At 50.0% G+C, this 15,659-nt stretch overlaps 1 protein-coding gene across 7 annotated transcripts in view; it reads left to right on the top strand.

Annotated features, from left to right (window-relative positions):
• CIITA (class II major histocompatibility complex transactivator) overlaps positions 1-15,659 on the top strand; it is a 53,248-nt gene that overhangs the window by 22,864 nt on the left and 14,725 nt on the right. For 4 of the 7 annotated variants that reach the window (XM_036309581.1, XM_036309582.1, XM_036309584.1 and 1 more), the window contains exons 2-10: positions 5,588-5,734; positions 5,986-6,081; positions 8,973-9,035; positions 9,213-9,293; positions 11,501-11,545; positions 12,578-12,730; positions 13,199-13,342; positions 14,331-14,486; positions 15,039-15,107. In XM_036309581.1, coding sequence (XP_036165474.1) covers positions 5,588-5,734; positions 5,986-6,081; positions 8,973-9,035; positions 9,213-9,293; positions 11,501-11,545; positions 12,578-12,730; positions 13,199-13,342; positions 14,331-14,486; positions 15,039-15,107 — 954 coding nt within the window. The remainder of the gene's footprint in view (positions 1-5,587; positions 5,735-5,985; positions 6,082-8,972; positions 9,036-9,212; positions 9,294-11,500; positions 11,546-12,577; positions 12,731-13,198; positions 13,343-14,330; positions 14,487-15,038; positions 15,108-15,659) is intronic. The other 3 variants (XM_036309583.1, XM_036309585.1, XM_036309586.1) reach the window with 1 other exon arrangement.

The raw sequence follows: 15,659 nt of genomic DNA, 5'->3' as shown, positions 1-15,659 counted from the left end.
TGCCACCCACATCCTCTCTCGCGGGGTGAAGGCACCTCCCCAGGGGCACTGGGGGCCAAGAGTGACTAGCAAAAGCTAAGACTTGGGAGCCAGGCAGGCGGTTCAGAACCCAGCTCCCCACTCTTCTCTCTGAGCCTGATTCTTCCTCGGAGGAAAGGGAATACAAATAGCTAATGTGTGAGTTAGACTAAATGGGGTCATGTTTATACATCATGTCATTCGGTGCTTGGCACTCAGAAGGCACCTGTGAATTCTAGTTACACATCATTCCTGTTGATGGAGGGAGCCCACCATGTGCTGGAACCCAGGTTTAGGTGAGTGAGACGGACAGGGGCCTGCCCTCCCAGCGCTCCGCCTCTATGGTCTGCCCTGTGCTGGGCAGCTGAAGGGGCCTCTCTCCTCTGCAGTGTGGTGACCAGGGCCATCTCTGCCATCAGCATCCCCTCCCCCCCCCGCCCCGCCCCCTGGAATTGCAGGTGGGAGAAAGGGTCTAGTTGAAGGGCCTTTGAATAATATCCTAAGCATCTAGAGCAGTGGTTCTCAACCTACCTAATGCCGTGACCCTTTAGTCCCTCATGTTGTGGTGACCCCCAACCATAAAATTATTTTCGTTGCTACTTCATAACTGTAATTTTGCTACTGTTATGAATCGTAATGTAAATATCTGATATGCAGGATGTATTTTCATTGTTACAAATTGAACATAAAGCATAGTGATTAATCACAAAAACAATATGTAATTATATATGTATTTTCCAATGGTCTTAGGCGACCTCTGTGAAAGGGTCATTTGACCCCCAAAGGGGTCGCGACCCACAGATTGAGAACTGCTGATCTAGAGACACAGGAAACATGGTCGTGGGACCACTTGAGGGGAGAAGAGCTAGACTGAGAGACAAGTAGATCTTGGCATGAATGGGAGGCACTGTGGCCTTGCTGGAGATCTAGACTAGGAGCCTAGACTCTTGGGTCTGAGTCCCAGCTCAGACTTAATGGGCTTCCTCTGACTGTGGGCCTCCTGAGGGCTTGGTGCACCACACAGAGGCCCCCTTGGCCTTTTGAGGGTCCCTCAAGGTAGGTTTCATTATTCTGATCCAGTGGTGGGAAAATGGATACTCAGTTAAGTCACTTGCCTAAGGCCTCCAGCCAGAATTCAAACTCAGGCTCTGCAGCCAGGCGGCCTTGGACAAGTGTTTGAGAATCCTCCTCTGTCTAGAATGCATACCACCCCATCCTGCCTTCTCCCTGAGGCTCTTTGGGAGCTCAGTCGAAGGGCATGGAGGTGGAGGCAGAAGTCTATTGTGAGCTGCAAATCTCTGTCTACTTAAGAGGATGTTTGCAAAGTGCAGGGTTCATTTTGGGGAAGGGAGGTGTCATGGTGCATGTTGGGGGTGTCAAGAGTTGATTTCTTCTTGCCCAGGTTGAGCAGACCCTGGGGTGGCTTCTCTTAGACACCTTCTTGGTGGTGGTGATGAGTGGTGGCAGTGGGCAGTGATTACACTGTTCCTATGGGGGCTGTGAGGCTTCCTTAAGCAAAACAACAGAAATCTTGGCTTGACAATGTGGAGATTCAGGCAGGAGTGGAAGAGAAAGGGTCCCTTAGTCAACCTCAGAGGTAAGAGGTGAATTATAATAAGATAATAATAACAATAATAATAATCCTTTATTATAAAGAGGTAATATGCAAATTAACGCTCACACCATCACAAGGTGGCTGCGGCCACAGCGGAGGTGGGGTTCTCATAATGAGCCATCAGCAGGGACGTGAGGCTGCATGGTGCCGGGCCAGGGCAGGGAACCTCAGGCTGCACCCCCTGCCTGGCAGGGCTTGACAGGGACCTCAGGCCATGCCCCCCACCCTGGCGCCAGGCTGGGGGACCTCAGGCCGTGCACTCTGCCCATCGGGGCTTGATGGGGGACCTCAGGACATGCCCCCCTGCTCAGTGGGACTTGATGGGGGATCTCAAGGTGCACCCCCAACTCTGGCGGGGGCACCTCAGGTTGCGCCTCCCACCCCAGCGCCAGGCCGGGGGACCTCAAGCCATGCCCATGCCCAGCAGGGTTTGACGGGGGACTTGAAGGCGCACCCCCCACCCGGCAGGGCTTGACAGGGGTGGGGCCGGCCAGGTCTGGATCTCACCCAATGGGGGTGGGGGCAGCTGGGTCTGGGTCCCGTGTGATTTTGAGGTGTGCGTGGGTGGGTGAGGACTTGACTCTGAGTCCCACGGCGCGCCCCAGACTCTGACAGGAGGAAGATTTTCATATACATTTTACTAATTTTATTTTATCTCTGACACTTCTATTATAAAGGGAAAATAGCAATATTAAAATATTTCCTCTAATTCCCTTTTAATGTGCACGAATTCTGTGCACCAGGCCACTAGTAATAATAATAATAATGGCCATTGCCCATATTGTACTCATCATGTATATGTGGATGCTGTTCTAAGCTTCCATTCATTAAGTGCTTACTAAGCACCAGTCACCTCCCAAGGGCACTACATGAATTAATTTACCTAACCCCTAGGAGTTACCAGTTATTTTAATCTCTGTTTTATAGGTGGGGAAACTGATGCTCTGAGAGGTTTAAAAAATGAACTTTCCTGGGAGGTTGGGGGTAAATGGGGGGGATGAGGACACATTTATAATACCTTAACTAATAATAAAAAAAAATGAACTTTCCAGGTTGGGGTGGGTTGGTAAGTAGCAGTGTTTTCAGAGTCAGGCAATTTGACTCCAAAACTTCCATGAATTGCCTTCTTTCTCTTTGTCAGTGTAGTTTCCTGCATTTGACCACATTTAGTGATATTGCCCAAAGTTTGAAGCTGAGCCTGTCTATTGATGAGGCTCAGCTTCAAGCTTTGCCCTGTGAGAAAACAGAGATTGGATAACTTGACCAAAGTTATATAACGCATTCCTGGAATTGCTGGGGTCAGTCCTGGGTTGTTAGCACTAAGTCTAACTGCCTGGAAAAAGAGGCGGATGGCTACAAAATAGACTCCCAACAAGTAGCATAGACTGAAAGTGGGAGGCAGGCAGCAGGCAAGATTTGGGGCAGGGACATCTTTCCTCCCCATCCTTGAGAAAATGGTAGATTTCTTGGGGCTCTCAGGCCATGTGTTGGGAGAGATGCAGCCCTTCTCTCTCCCTGGTCTCCCCGCCTCCCCGCCTTGGCCCAGGAAAAGGGCGGTAGCTTGGCCTTTCAGTTATGCTTCCTCCAGTCATGGCTGGCTGGGCCCTGATGCAAACCTGTTGTTTGGGTTCCTGTAACCACTGCCTAACGCATTATAAATAGGCAACTCCAGCCAGGGCCCTCTGTTGGATTGGAAAGTCCATTCTCTGTCTTCTGGGTCTGTGCTGAGATCCCACCACCCCCCTCCCATCAGTAGTGAGAGTTGTTGAGTGAAAGGAAAAGAGCACCTGGAAGGTAGTGAGTTGTGTGTATTTTCTCACAATCTTACCCTCCTACCGTCCTTCCTCATTTTAACTCTGCTTTCTTCTGGGTCAGGTGGGGGTTCTCAGAAGGCTCTCTCACATCCCTGGCCTTCAAGGCCAGCTCTTCTCTCACCTCCTCCAAGAAGCTTCCTCTGATTCCTTCCAACATGTATCTGTGTCCCATGTGCGTTGAATGGTGGCACCCAAAAGGATATAAACACATCAAATCCCTAGAGCCTGAGAATGTGACCTTATTTTGGATATGGGCCTTTGCAGTAATTAGGTTAAGAATCTTGAAACGAGAGCTGGATTATCCGGGTGGGCCCTACATCCAATGGCAAGTGTCCTTATAAGAAAAAGGCAGAAACTTTGAGACACAAAGAGGTGATGTGACCACAGAGGCAGAGATTAGAGTGTCTTGGCCAACAAGGCCACATGCCAAGGAATGCCATCAGTTCCCAGAAGCTAGAAGAGACAAGGAAGGATTCTCCTCCAGAGCCTCCAGGGACCAGGGCCCTGCCAGCACCTTGATTTTGGAGTTCTGGCTGAAGAACTGAGAGAATAAGGCTGTATTGTTTTAAGGTGCTCGTTTTGTGGTGGTTTGTTGCAGCAGTAGACTACCTGAACTGCCTGTATTGGAGCCACACAGGTGAGGCTTCAAACTGGCTTTAGCCAGCAGGTGCTAGCCTACCTTCCAGGGTTAGTGTTTTGTTTTGTTTTAAAAACTTGCCCTGCTGGTGTTTCTCAGTGGTTAGAGTGTCAGCCCTCACACCAAACGGTCGCAGGTTAGATTCCTGGTCATGGGCACATACCTGGATTGGAGGCAACCAATCAGTGTCTCTCTCTCACATAGGTGTTTCTTTCTCTCTCTCCCCCTTCCCCCGTCTCTTAAAAAAAATAAAATCAGTGGGGAAAAAATAAAAACTTTATTGGGATATACTTCATACATCATACAATGCACCCATTTAAATCCAATGGTCTTTTTAGTATATTCACACAGTTGTGCAATCCTCTGCACAATCAATTTTAGAACATTTTCATCATCCTCCCCAAAAGAAACCCTGTACCATTAACAGTTGCTCCCCATTTCCCCCCACAACTCCACCCCAATCCTAGCTACTAATCTATCTGCCCCTAAAGATTTGCCTATTCTGCATATTTCATATAAATGGAATCATATGACATGCAGGCCTTTCTGTCTGACTTCTTTCACTTAGCATGATTGTTTTCAGGTTTCATCCATGTTGTAGCATATGTCAATACTTATTTCTTTTTATGGCTGAATAACATTCCACTGTATGGATTTACCACATCCTGTTTACCCATTCCTGCGCTGATGGACATTTAAGTTGCTTCTGTTATTTTGGCTGTTACGAATTATACATAAGTTTTTGTGTGGACATGTCCAAGGTTATCTTAAAGATTAAATGAAGTAGCATCTAAGGTACTTTCTATGGCCTTTAACAAAGGATAATGAAAGATCTTACAGAAAATCTGCCCCAACTGCTTCAATTTACAGATTAGGAAACTGAGGTACAGAGAGGAGCAGAGAATTGCTCAAGGTCACCCACAGCAGTAGAGCATTACAGCTAAATAATAGGTCCCTGAGTCAGTCTGCCCAGACTAAATCCTGGTTCCACTTGGATTTGGGTTACCTTATGTAACTCACTTCATCTCTCAGAGACTTAGTTTACTGGAAGAGGCAAGGAAGGATTCTCCCCTAGAGCCATAGTATAAAATAAGGATCATGATAATACCCACCTCATATAGTTATTGATGTGAGGAGTAAGTGTACTAGCCTATGGGTCTGGCACATAGGTGCTCTCTGTCCTAGCTGTCATCATTTATGGCAGTGCAGGATGTGGAACTCGGGTCTCCTGGCTTACCATGTGTAAGATGTCTTGACTCTGCACTTCTCCAGTTTCCTCTCCTGTGTTATGAGCATCTTCCTAGTGTAAGTTTTTTGCAGGAAGGAACTATGGCGTCCTCTTCCCATGTCCTGAGCATATAAGAGGAGCTGACTGAGCTCTTTTGCGCACTTTCGTTGGCTACCCTAACCCCAGCCTTTACCAAGTAACCCAGCTGGTAACTGTGTTAATTCTCTGCATCTTTTCAACCTCTGATAAGATGACCACGTGTGTCTCCCTTCCAGGCAGTGGACAGTGTACCACCATGGAGCTGGGGCCTCTAGAAGGTGGGTACCTGGAGCTGCTCAACAGCAATGCCGACCCTTTGCAGCTCTACCACCTCTATGACCAGATGGACCTGGCTGGAGAGGAAGAGATCGATCTCTGCTTAGGTGCGCTCTCCTCCTTCTCGTCCCTCCCAAGCCCCTCCCCACCCTCAGCCTGCAGTGAAGACTGGCAGCAACCAGTGTAAGCGCGGGCCACGGAGCTCCGGTCAGCACCGCGGACAGCTCCTGTCCCTGGCAGGAGGCTGGCTCTCTCACTGGGAACGTCTCCCAGCCCAGCCCCGCTGCTCTCTTCCGCCTTCCTGGCCAGCCCTCTTCCCAGATCTCTCCTGTCTCATTCAAGGGGCTTTTCCCCACAGAACCTGACACAGACACCATCAACTGCGAGCAGTTCAGCAGGCTGTTGTGCGACATAGAAAGTGATGAAGAGACCAAGGAAGCTTATGCCAATATCGGTGAGAAAGTACTCCGAGCCCAGAAAAAGGACAGTTAAGGGGAAAGGTGTTTTTCCTCTTTTGTTAATCTCCCCCATTCGCCATGAGCCACAGCCCCTCTCTCACAAATCAGGGCAAGGGGGATGTGGGGCAAGGGCTAAAAGAACAGACTCCAGGGCGGACTCCAAGAAGATGGAGAAAAGTGAGGGAAAGGGACCCCTCCACTAATGACCCACAGGCAAACAAAACCTCACTTTGACATCCTTTGCCTCCATTTCTCTACCTTTTTCTATTTCTTGTTCTTTCCTCCCTTTGAACAAAGCCCATGCTATACATCCTTCCCTCCCCTTCTCCCCAGCTCGTAAGCCAAACTACTCTAATGACCAGATGTGTTGCATCCTTTACAACAGAGGAAGTGGGCATTATTGGCATCTCCATTTTACAGATAATGAAATGAAGTTCAGAGGTGAAGCAGTCTACCCAAACCTGCATTAGAGATAGCCATGGGCAGGCCTGAAATTCTAAGCGACGTCTTTCTCATTTCAGGGTCTTACACTTAACCACAAAAAGGGAAGTGTCTGGGGTGGGAAGGTTTGCTAAGGCATAAGCTGAGAGGCTGGATTGCAGCTTTACAAAGAGCGAGGCTTTTGGAAGGGTGGAAATCTTGGGAGAAAGGTGTTTGCATTGTTGTTGTTTGGGGCTGGGTGGGGTAAGGATCCCTCCTCACCGGAGCCACCACTATCCCACACGGAGACGTTGTTGAGGTGGAAAAAGGCAGCCCTTGTTCTGGAAGACACAGCCTCCACCGGAAAGTAACCACTTGGCTATTAAAGTGCAGGCTGAGCCCTGGCCGCGTGCTCAGCTGGTTGTAGCTCAGCTGGTTGTAGGTTGTCTTGTACACCAAAAGATGGCGGGGGGGGGGGGGGGGGGGTTCGATTCCTGGTCAGGGCACTTACCCAGGTTGCAGGTTGGATCCCTGGTTTGGGGTGTGCGAAGGAGGCAATCAATCAATAGTTCTCACATCGCCGAAACCGGTTTGGCTCAGTGGATAGAGCATCGGCCTGCGGACTGAAAGGTCCCAGGTTCGATTCCAGTCAAGGGCATGTACCTGGGTTGCGGGCATATCCCCAGTAGGAGGTGTGCAGGAGGCAGCTGATTGATGTTTCTCTCTCATCGATGTTTCTAACTCTCTATCTCTCTCCCTTCCTCTCTGTAAAAAATCAATAAAATATATTTAAAAAAAAAATAGTTCTCACATCGATGTTTCTCTCTCTCCTCTCCCTAAAATCAATTTTATTTTATTTATTTATTTTTTAAATATATTTTATTGACTTTTTTACAGAGTGGAAGGAAGAGGGATAGAGAATTAGAAACATCAAAGAGAGAGAAACCTCAATCAGCTGCCTCCTGCACACCCCATTACTGGGGATGTGCCCACAACCAAGGTATATGCCCTTGACCGGAATCGAACCTGGGACCCTTCAGTCCGCAGGCCGATGCTCTATCCACTGAGCCAAACCAGTTAGGGCTAAAATCAATTTTAAAATATTTAAAGTGCCGGCTGAATTTCCTGCCCCCCATTTGCCCTCTTAGCTGGGCACCTTGTACCCTGAACAACCTGCACAGCTGTTCTTAGTTGCCCTTTTCCTGGCAACCCCAGGAGCACGTCACTCAGGAGGCCTGTGGTCAGCGCAAATGTGGCTGGTCTTTCCCAGGGCACAGTCCAGTGTCGGGCCAGGGCAGAGGATAGAGAGGTGTCTCAAATTACAGAACCGAGAGCCTGCCTGCTTCCTTTCTTCCTGGGAATTTACTTGCAGGAAGCAGAAGTGTTTGGGGCTGAGGGCACTCACACTTCCTCACAGCGGGAGGCTGTAGTAAAGGATTTGGGGGTTTCTCCCTTAGGGGCATCTACACAGGAAGTGGAACTGCCTGAGCTCCTCAAGTCTGTGGGTTTGCTCCTGGGCACGCAATCATTTGAGACATCCTGAAATATTACATTGGCTTTTATACATGTAAGAAATGGGAATAATAATCACACTTTCTTCAGGGAACGGCCGGAGAGGATTGAATACATGTATATGTGTAAAGCAGTTAGAAAAGGAATTTGCAAAGAGTACGCATTCAATAGTATTAGGTACCATCCCACCCCTATAGTCATCATCATCCTTATCATCATCATCATCATCATCATCATCATTATTTTTGCCCTTACTCCATTCCTCAGCTCAGAAGCCTTTAATGACTCCCTATTATCTATAAAATTAAGTCCTAACTTTCTCCAACATGAAACTTCTCCTGCAGATACCTGTCTCTCAAAGTTTCCCATACATACCCCAAATATCCAGAAAGCCCCCACTCTCGACCTCTCAGGCTCTGCCCCATCTTTCAAGGCCTGGCTCCAGGATCCCTTCCTCTGGGAAGCCCTCCCTGACTGCCCCACCCCACTTTCTCCCCTGACCTCCTGCCATGATCATTGTCTTCCTATTGGTTCCAAACCACATTCTCCTTCATATAATTAGCCACTTCATTTATTGAGTGCCTACTGTGTACTGACTACTGTGTTGAATGCTTTAAATGCAGAGCTTCTAATTCTCACCATCGGTCCGTGGGTTGTAGGCTTTATTTATTCTCATGACACAGATGATGAAATGGGGGCCCAGCGAGGTTAAGTAACTGGCCCAAGGTGGCATAGTGGGGGAGAGAGCTGGAATTGAAACTCAAGCCCCCCTGACAACTCATCCACACTGCGCTGCACTCCTTTAGAGCAATAGATAAGTTTCTGTGGATACATAACCCAGCCCTTCAGTTAGATTAAGAGCCCATGAAGGCTCAGTGTTCCTTCATTAATTTGATCATCCATTCAGCAAACATGACTGAGAACTCACTGACTGCACTTTTCCTTGTCTGGGCAGCGGAACTGGACCAGTATGTGTTCCAGGACTCCCAGTTCGAGGGCCTGAGCAAAGACATTTTCAGTAAGTTGGGGGCTCTTGGCTCAGTCCACATTTCCTTCCTTGTTCCTTGGGGAGCACTGTAATGCCAGAAGGCCATTCTTTAATGGGTGGTCAGATCCCTTCCCAACAGAGGGACAGCACGGGTTCAGCTGGGGTGTCCATTGACTGTGCATGTTGGTGTCTGGTTTTCTCCCATAGTCGAGCACATAGGATTAGAAGAAATGATCAGCGAGAGTGGGGAGATGCTGGAGGAAGCAGCACAAAAGAGTCAGAAAAGACGTGAGTGAGCCCCTCCCTGGTCCTGCCCAGTCTTGCTTGCCTCCTGGCCCTGCCTTCACTTCACAGCCTGTTGAGGCTCTCAGCTGCTTCCCTCATTAAGTCCTGTCTAATCCTCCTGGGTGTGGGTGTCCAGCCTGCCTCTCCCCTCACCACTGCCCCCTGGTGACCCAGGGAGGAAGCAGACGGCCCAGGCGCAAATGGCTACTCTGCTGGTGGGTCTCTGTCACTGGCTGTGTTGACTGCCACGTCCAAAGGATCTTTAGGCTCTGGCTTCCCTTTCGACCTTAGTTGATACCCCTGTATTTGGGGGAGGTCTCTTCAAGCACAGGTTTTGGAATCAGCAAGAACTGGGTTTTAATCCTGGATCTGCTACGTATGCTCCCTGAGCCCGTGGCAAGTACCTGCACCTTTTTGAGCTTCCTACTCAGCCTCCCTGCCTCCTCAATCTGGCAGCCAACATGAGCTTTGAAAATACAAATCAGATTGTTCAGCTTCCCTGTTAACCTTCCAATGGCTACAAAATACATGCCACAAGGCCTGCATGATTGGACCCTTTCCAACTCTCCAAGGTCCCCATAAGCCACCCTGCTCCAGCCACACTGGCTTCTTTCCATTCCTGCAACCCATGGGCCCTTCCTAGCCCCAGGGCCTTTGCACTTGCTGTTCTCTTTATCTGCAATGTCCTTCCCTACTTCTTTCCATGGCCAGCTCCTTCAGATCTTTTAGGTCTTGGCTAACATGTCACCTCCTCCTGTAGGCTTTCCTTGACCACAATTTTCACGTGATTACCTCGTTTACTTTCACCTTGCTGTGTCTCTCCTAGAACCTTAGTACTTGTCATAGTCTGAACTAATTTTATTTATTGCCTTTTGCCTAGTTCCCCCTTTGTGAGGACAGGGCCCTTGTCTTTCTTACTTGTCACTACATCCCCAGCATCTACCACAGTGCCTGGCATGCAGCAGTACCTCAATAAGTATCCGTTGAATGAAAATATCTGTAAAATGGGCATAACAGTTAATGAAGTGCATACTATATGCCAGACCACGTGTAAGCCCTGTACCAATTTCTTTATGTTCAAACAGCTTTTCTCAGTTTCTTTCTCTCGGTTCCCCTCTCTGAAGACAACCTATGTTGTCATTTTCCTTTTTGCCTTGTTAGACATGTTATTTATCTAGAACTGAACTCAATGTTATTGTTGTTGTTTTTTTAACTTTCTACACAAATGGCCACATTTTTACCTATACTATCTGCACCTGGCTTTCTTCGTTTAACAGTCAGGGGGGTGGGGTCACTTGTGTATCACTGATGGAGAATTGTCTTGCCTCCAGGAAACCCTTCCTTTCTTCCTTCCTTCCTTTTTCCCTTTCTCTCTCTCTCTCTCTCTCTCTCTCTCTCTCTCTCTCTCTCTCTCTCTCTCTCTCTCTCTCTTGTTTTCATGTTATGAATATTTTTCCAACATTTTGTTATGAAGATTTGCCACATACAATAAAGGTGGAAGAATTGTACTTCAAACAACCACATAGCTACCACTTTACATTCTACAATGAATGTTTGGCTGTATTTGCCTTAACCCATCTCTATCCATTTGTCCATCCCCCTATCCATCCACCCATTCATTCGTCTTACATTTGGAACATTTTAAGTGAATTGCAGATGCTAGCACACTTCCCCATACGTCCCCCTTTCAGCGTCCTTCCTTGTTCATTTCAGGCCTGCACAGTATTTTGTTGTGGATGAACCATGGTTTGTTTACCCCTTGCTCAGGGACACCTGGGGGTTTTCTCCATTGGTGTGCTAAGTATCTGATCCTCACTCACTGATTTTCAGTGTACTCCTGCGAGGTGAATCACCCTCCCATACGCCCATTTCACAGACGAGAGCTCACAGGCTCAGAGAGGCTGTGTTGCAAAGACACACAGCTGGGAAGGGATCAAAACCAGGCGTCTCATATTTTTTTAAACTCAAACTCGTCTTGTGTGTCCCCTCTATGCTTGTGCCACTTCCAGTACCTCACTGTCCTGTGAGCTTCGAGGTGGGGTTTGGTTTTAAGCAAATGGACAAGGGGAGCAGGAATGGTCAGGGGAAGGGAGTGGGACCCCCAAGGCCACCTCCCAGGCAAAGCTATTTAGCCTGTTGGGGCCCAGGAGCCCCTCCTGGCTGGGAACACCCCTCCCCTGGGCCTGCTGACCCTGGTGTTCTCTCTGCAGCCTTCCCAGAGGAGCTGCCTGCAGACCTGAAGCACAGGAAGCTCGGTGAGCAGGGCGGGTGGGCCCAGGGCGGTGGGGAGGGGGGGTTGGACTGCAAGGCAGGAAAGCCAGGACTCAAGTGCACATAGAAACTGGCATTTGAGAGTCGAGGATCAGAGAGGCAAAGCTACATGTCCAAAATCACACAGCTAGTGAGAGGTGGAGCTGGGATTAAAAACAGGTTTTTGATCCCGAAGCTTGTATAGTTCGAGGGCTGCTGGGAAACTCAGCTTCTACAAAGCCTCCTCCCTAACATCCCTCTTCTTTATGCTGAGTCAGAGCTGAGACCTTGCTCCACTGCTGCTTTCAGAGTGCAGTCGGTCACCCATGCCCTCCCGCCCCCAAGCTTCAGTGAGCCTCTTCCTCCTAGCTCACCATCTTCCCCACCAGATGCTTCCTCCCCCCGCCCCCCCCCCCCCCGCCCTCCCCCGCCCCCTCCCTTCTCCCACCCAGTTGTTATTGCAAAGGTGGAAAGACCAGTCCCTCGGGAACAGACTGAGGAATGAAAGGCTCATGGTCTGATGGAGGAAGCCTAGTCCCTGAATGCAGGGAGGTAGGGGTCCTGCCCATGAAGATCCCAGGATAATGGAGAAGCAGTCCCCGTCTTCAGGGAGCTCCCAATCGAATGGGGGAAGCAAGTCTCTACCCTCTTCGATCTCCCCATTACACCCCTGCCCCTGTCCGATGGGGGTACAACCACTCCTCTTTGGGAAGTGCTTGGGGCTCCTTGGGAGCTCTGGGCCAGCAGCCTGCGTACAGGTCTGTCCTGCCTCAGTGGCTCAGTGGGGCCATCACGAGTCTCCATCTCAGGAAGCTCTAAGGGCCCAGGCACAGGAGAGGGCTGGGGACAGGGGCCTGGCTGCTGGGCACAGAGTAGTTGATCAAACCAGCTTTGCCCAGGGCTGAGAAGCAGACGGGAGTTTCCTCCAACTGCCAGGAGAGCGATCTGCTCTGCTCCCAGAGCGCTCCCACCCCAGGAAGGCCCCTCCAGGCACCCACTTAGATCCCACGCAGCCTCTAACACGGCCTTCCACACAGCCGAGCCCCTGACTGCACCCATGGTGACTGGCACTTTCCTGGTGGGGCCAGTGAGTGACTCCTCGGCTCTGCCCTGCCCATCGCCCCCTGCTCTGTTCAACAAGGAGCCAACATCCACCCAGACCCGGCTGGAGGAAACCATCCTGACGCCTGGTAGGTGAGGGGCTGGGAGAAGGAGGGCTTCCCCCTCCCTGTGCCAGAGGAGTGACGAAGGCAGGGCCCACCAGGGACAGAATCCGGAACCCAGCCAGTGTCACCCACTCCCGTCCCAGCCAGTCCCATCCTGGGTTCCCATCAGCTCAGTCTGTGCCAGAAAACATGTCCCCTCCGCCCCCCCCCCCCACACACACACCCTGGGAGGCACAGCAGGGAATCCCCACCAGTTAGAGAATTCGCCCGCCAGCCAGTGCATCCATCCACTGTGGAGGGAGCACCTCTCTGTGCCAGCCACTCTGCCAGGTGCCAGGGACACTGCCGTGGGCAAGGCAGACACTGCTGCTGCTGTTCGGGAGATTGGAGCCCGTTATGAAGAGAGTCAGATACTAATCAGATAAGCACAAAACAGGATTACAAACACAGGTGCTGCAGAGGTTCGCACCTCACTGCCTTGGTCTCTTGCAGCGCCCCCCTCCAGTTCCTTGCTGAGCTGCCTGGGTCTCCCTGCTGGGTCCATCCACATCATCCCCACCCTCCCTGCTCTGCCCCAGGGGCTCTGGCAAATCTCAGGAGCCGGGACAGAGGTGTCCAGTATACTCATCTACCAAGGTGAGTGAGGGAGGCCTGGCCCCACCCCTGCCCTGCTACCTGACTACTCCCTCCTCCCAGGCATGTGGCAGGTGCAGCCTAGGACCCTTTCATGATCCTCCCTCCTCTCTGTCTCCATTTCCCAAGAATCAAAGTAGAGGAGCAGAGCTCCCAAGGGGGTCTGGGTGAGGGACCCACTGAATGGCTGAGTGGCCTTCAAGTGTCACTCAGCCCACTCCTTCACTCTTTTAGTAAAACCTGGTGAGCAGTTTGGTGTGCATCCTTGCACAGCTTTCTCTGAATTACCTTGTTTCGTGATTAGTAAAATGATCCATTCTGTCGGCCACAATGATGGGCTGTGAATTGCCCAGGAGAAGGCATGTTTGGCTCTCAGAGATGGGAGAGAGAATGAGGCCAGGGGTACACTTCCACTCAATTGAAGAGCATCTTTGAAGGTCGCATTGCCAATTTATGTGTAAGGCACAGGTGCCCCAGAAGCAGGGGGACATTTGGGCCATCTAGGAAAATGAACGCTGACCTAAGCTCTCTCTGAGCTAATTGTGTCCATTTCACAGATGGGGAAACCAAGGTTTCAGGAGCTAGATCAGCCGTGGGCAAACTACAGCCCGCGGGCCGGATCCGGCCCGTTTGAAATGAATAAAACTATTTAAAAAAAAAAACAAAAAAAAACCGTACCCTTTTCTGTAATGATGTTTGCTTTGAATTTATATTAGTTCACACAAACACTCCATCCATGCTTTTGCTCCGGCCCTCCGGTCCAGTTTGAGAACCCATTGTGGCCCTCGAGTCAAAAAGTTTGCCCACCCCTGAGCCAGATGTAACTCCAGAGCTTTTTCTTCAACTCCATCCTGACATGTTGTCCTTTGAAAGTTCTCTTTTCCTCTCCCCAGACTCCCAAGCCCCACAGGCTGACCTGAGGTGGGGTGACTCAGTTGGGTTCCTGGATGGGCATCCGGTTGTTCTTATATTCCCTTCCCACCTAATGTAGGCGAGATGCCCCAAGCACCCCCTTCCAGCAGCCCAGCTATCCCCAGCCTCCCAAAGTCCCCAGACCGGCCTGGCTCCACCAGCCCCTTCGCCCCGGCTGCAGCTGACCTTCCCAGCATGCCAGAGCCAGCCTTGACCTCCCGTGAAAACATAACAGGTAAGGGGCTCAGCGCCTGTGAGAGGCACTGGAAGCAGGATTCAGGCCGGGGGAGAAGAATTGCTGCAGACAATCAGGCCCACACCCAGTTGCCTGCGGGGGACAAGCGGGCTGAGTTTATGTAAACAGGGCCGGGAGGGTGTCCAGGGAGTGGAGGGCCTGGGAGGGTGGCCGAGGGGGACAGCTGGAGAATCCATGTCCCACCTAAACCAGGCCACCAGCCTTTACCAGCTTCTCACCTGGCAGGAAAGCCCAGTGTGGCCAGATCTTCTGAATTGTCAGCAGGATCTGGAAATCTTGATTTTTTTACATATTGTGATTTTTAAAAACATTGATGAAAACAATGTTTTAAAAGTAAAGCTGGCCAAAAGAAGACATCTTTGAGCAGGATACAACCTCAAGTCCCCACCTTGTGACACCCCCTTGCTCCCCAGTCCTTGTGCGCTCTACCCTCTGCATACTTCTGCATACTCAGAGGACTGAATGCTCAGAGGGAAGAAGACCCTAGGGTACTCCTCACCCTAATTCTGACACCGTCTTCTTCGTCTCCAGAGGATGAGATGTCCCCCACCAAATGCCGGGCAGCTCGCAAGGTCTCCAGCAAGCTTCCAAAATATCCTGGTGAGTGGTAGTCGGGTCCCTCTGCCCTGGGTGTTGGAGGCGGGAGCCCAAATCTGGCTTTACTTCACTCATTCACTCAACATTTATTCAACTGCTTATGTTGGCATACTCATTCATTCATTCACTCATTCACTCATTCGATTCTGCCATCATATTAGCATTCATTCTGGCACTCAAACTTAAGTAATACTTATTGAGGACCTACCCCTCAACAAGCCCACACTAGTGCTGCATCTTGTTTGCAAGGTTGAGAGAACGAATGAAAGAACAGTGGGTGACTGAGTGAGGGGATGGAAGTTGATGATGAGTATAGAATAGAAGGTGAGAATGGAAGAGCAAATAATGAATAGCCAAGTTAATTAAGTGCTTACTCTGTTCCAAGTAATCTTCTATATTAAATCATTAACATCACAAACAACCCTCATATTACCCCCATTTTACAGATGAGGAAACTGAGGCGTAGCAGGTATATAACATGCTCAAGATACACTGATAAGTGGTGGAGCTGGGATTTGAATCAGACACCTGGATTTCACAATCTTAACTCTTAAC

Source organism: Myotis myotis, unplaced genomic scaffold (genome assembly GCF_014108235.1).
Source record: "Myotis myotis isolate mMyoMyo1 unplaced genomic scaffold, mMyoMyo1.p scaffold_m19_p_5, whole genome shotgun sequence".
Taxonomy (NCBI): Eukaryota; Metazoa; Chordata; class Mammalia; order Chiroptera; family Vespertilionidae; genus Myotis; species Myotis myotis.
This window is presented reverse-complemented; position numbering and strand designations above follow the sequence as displayed.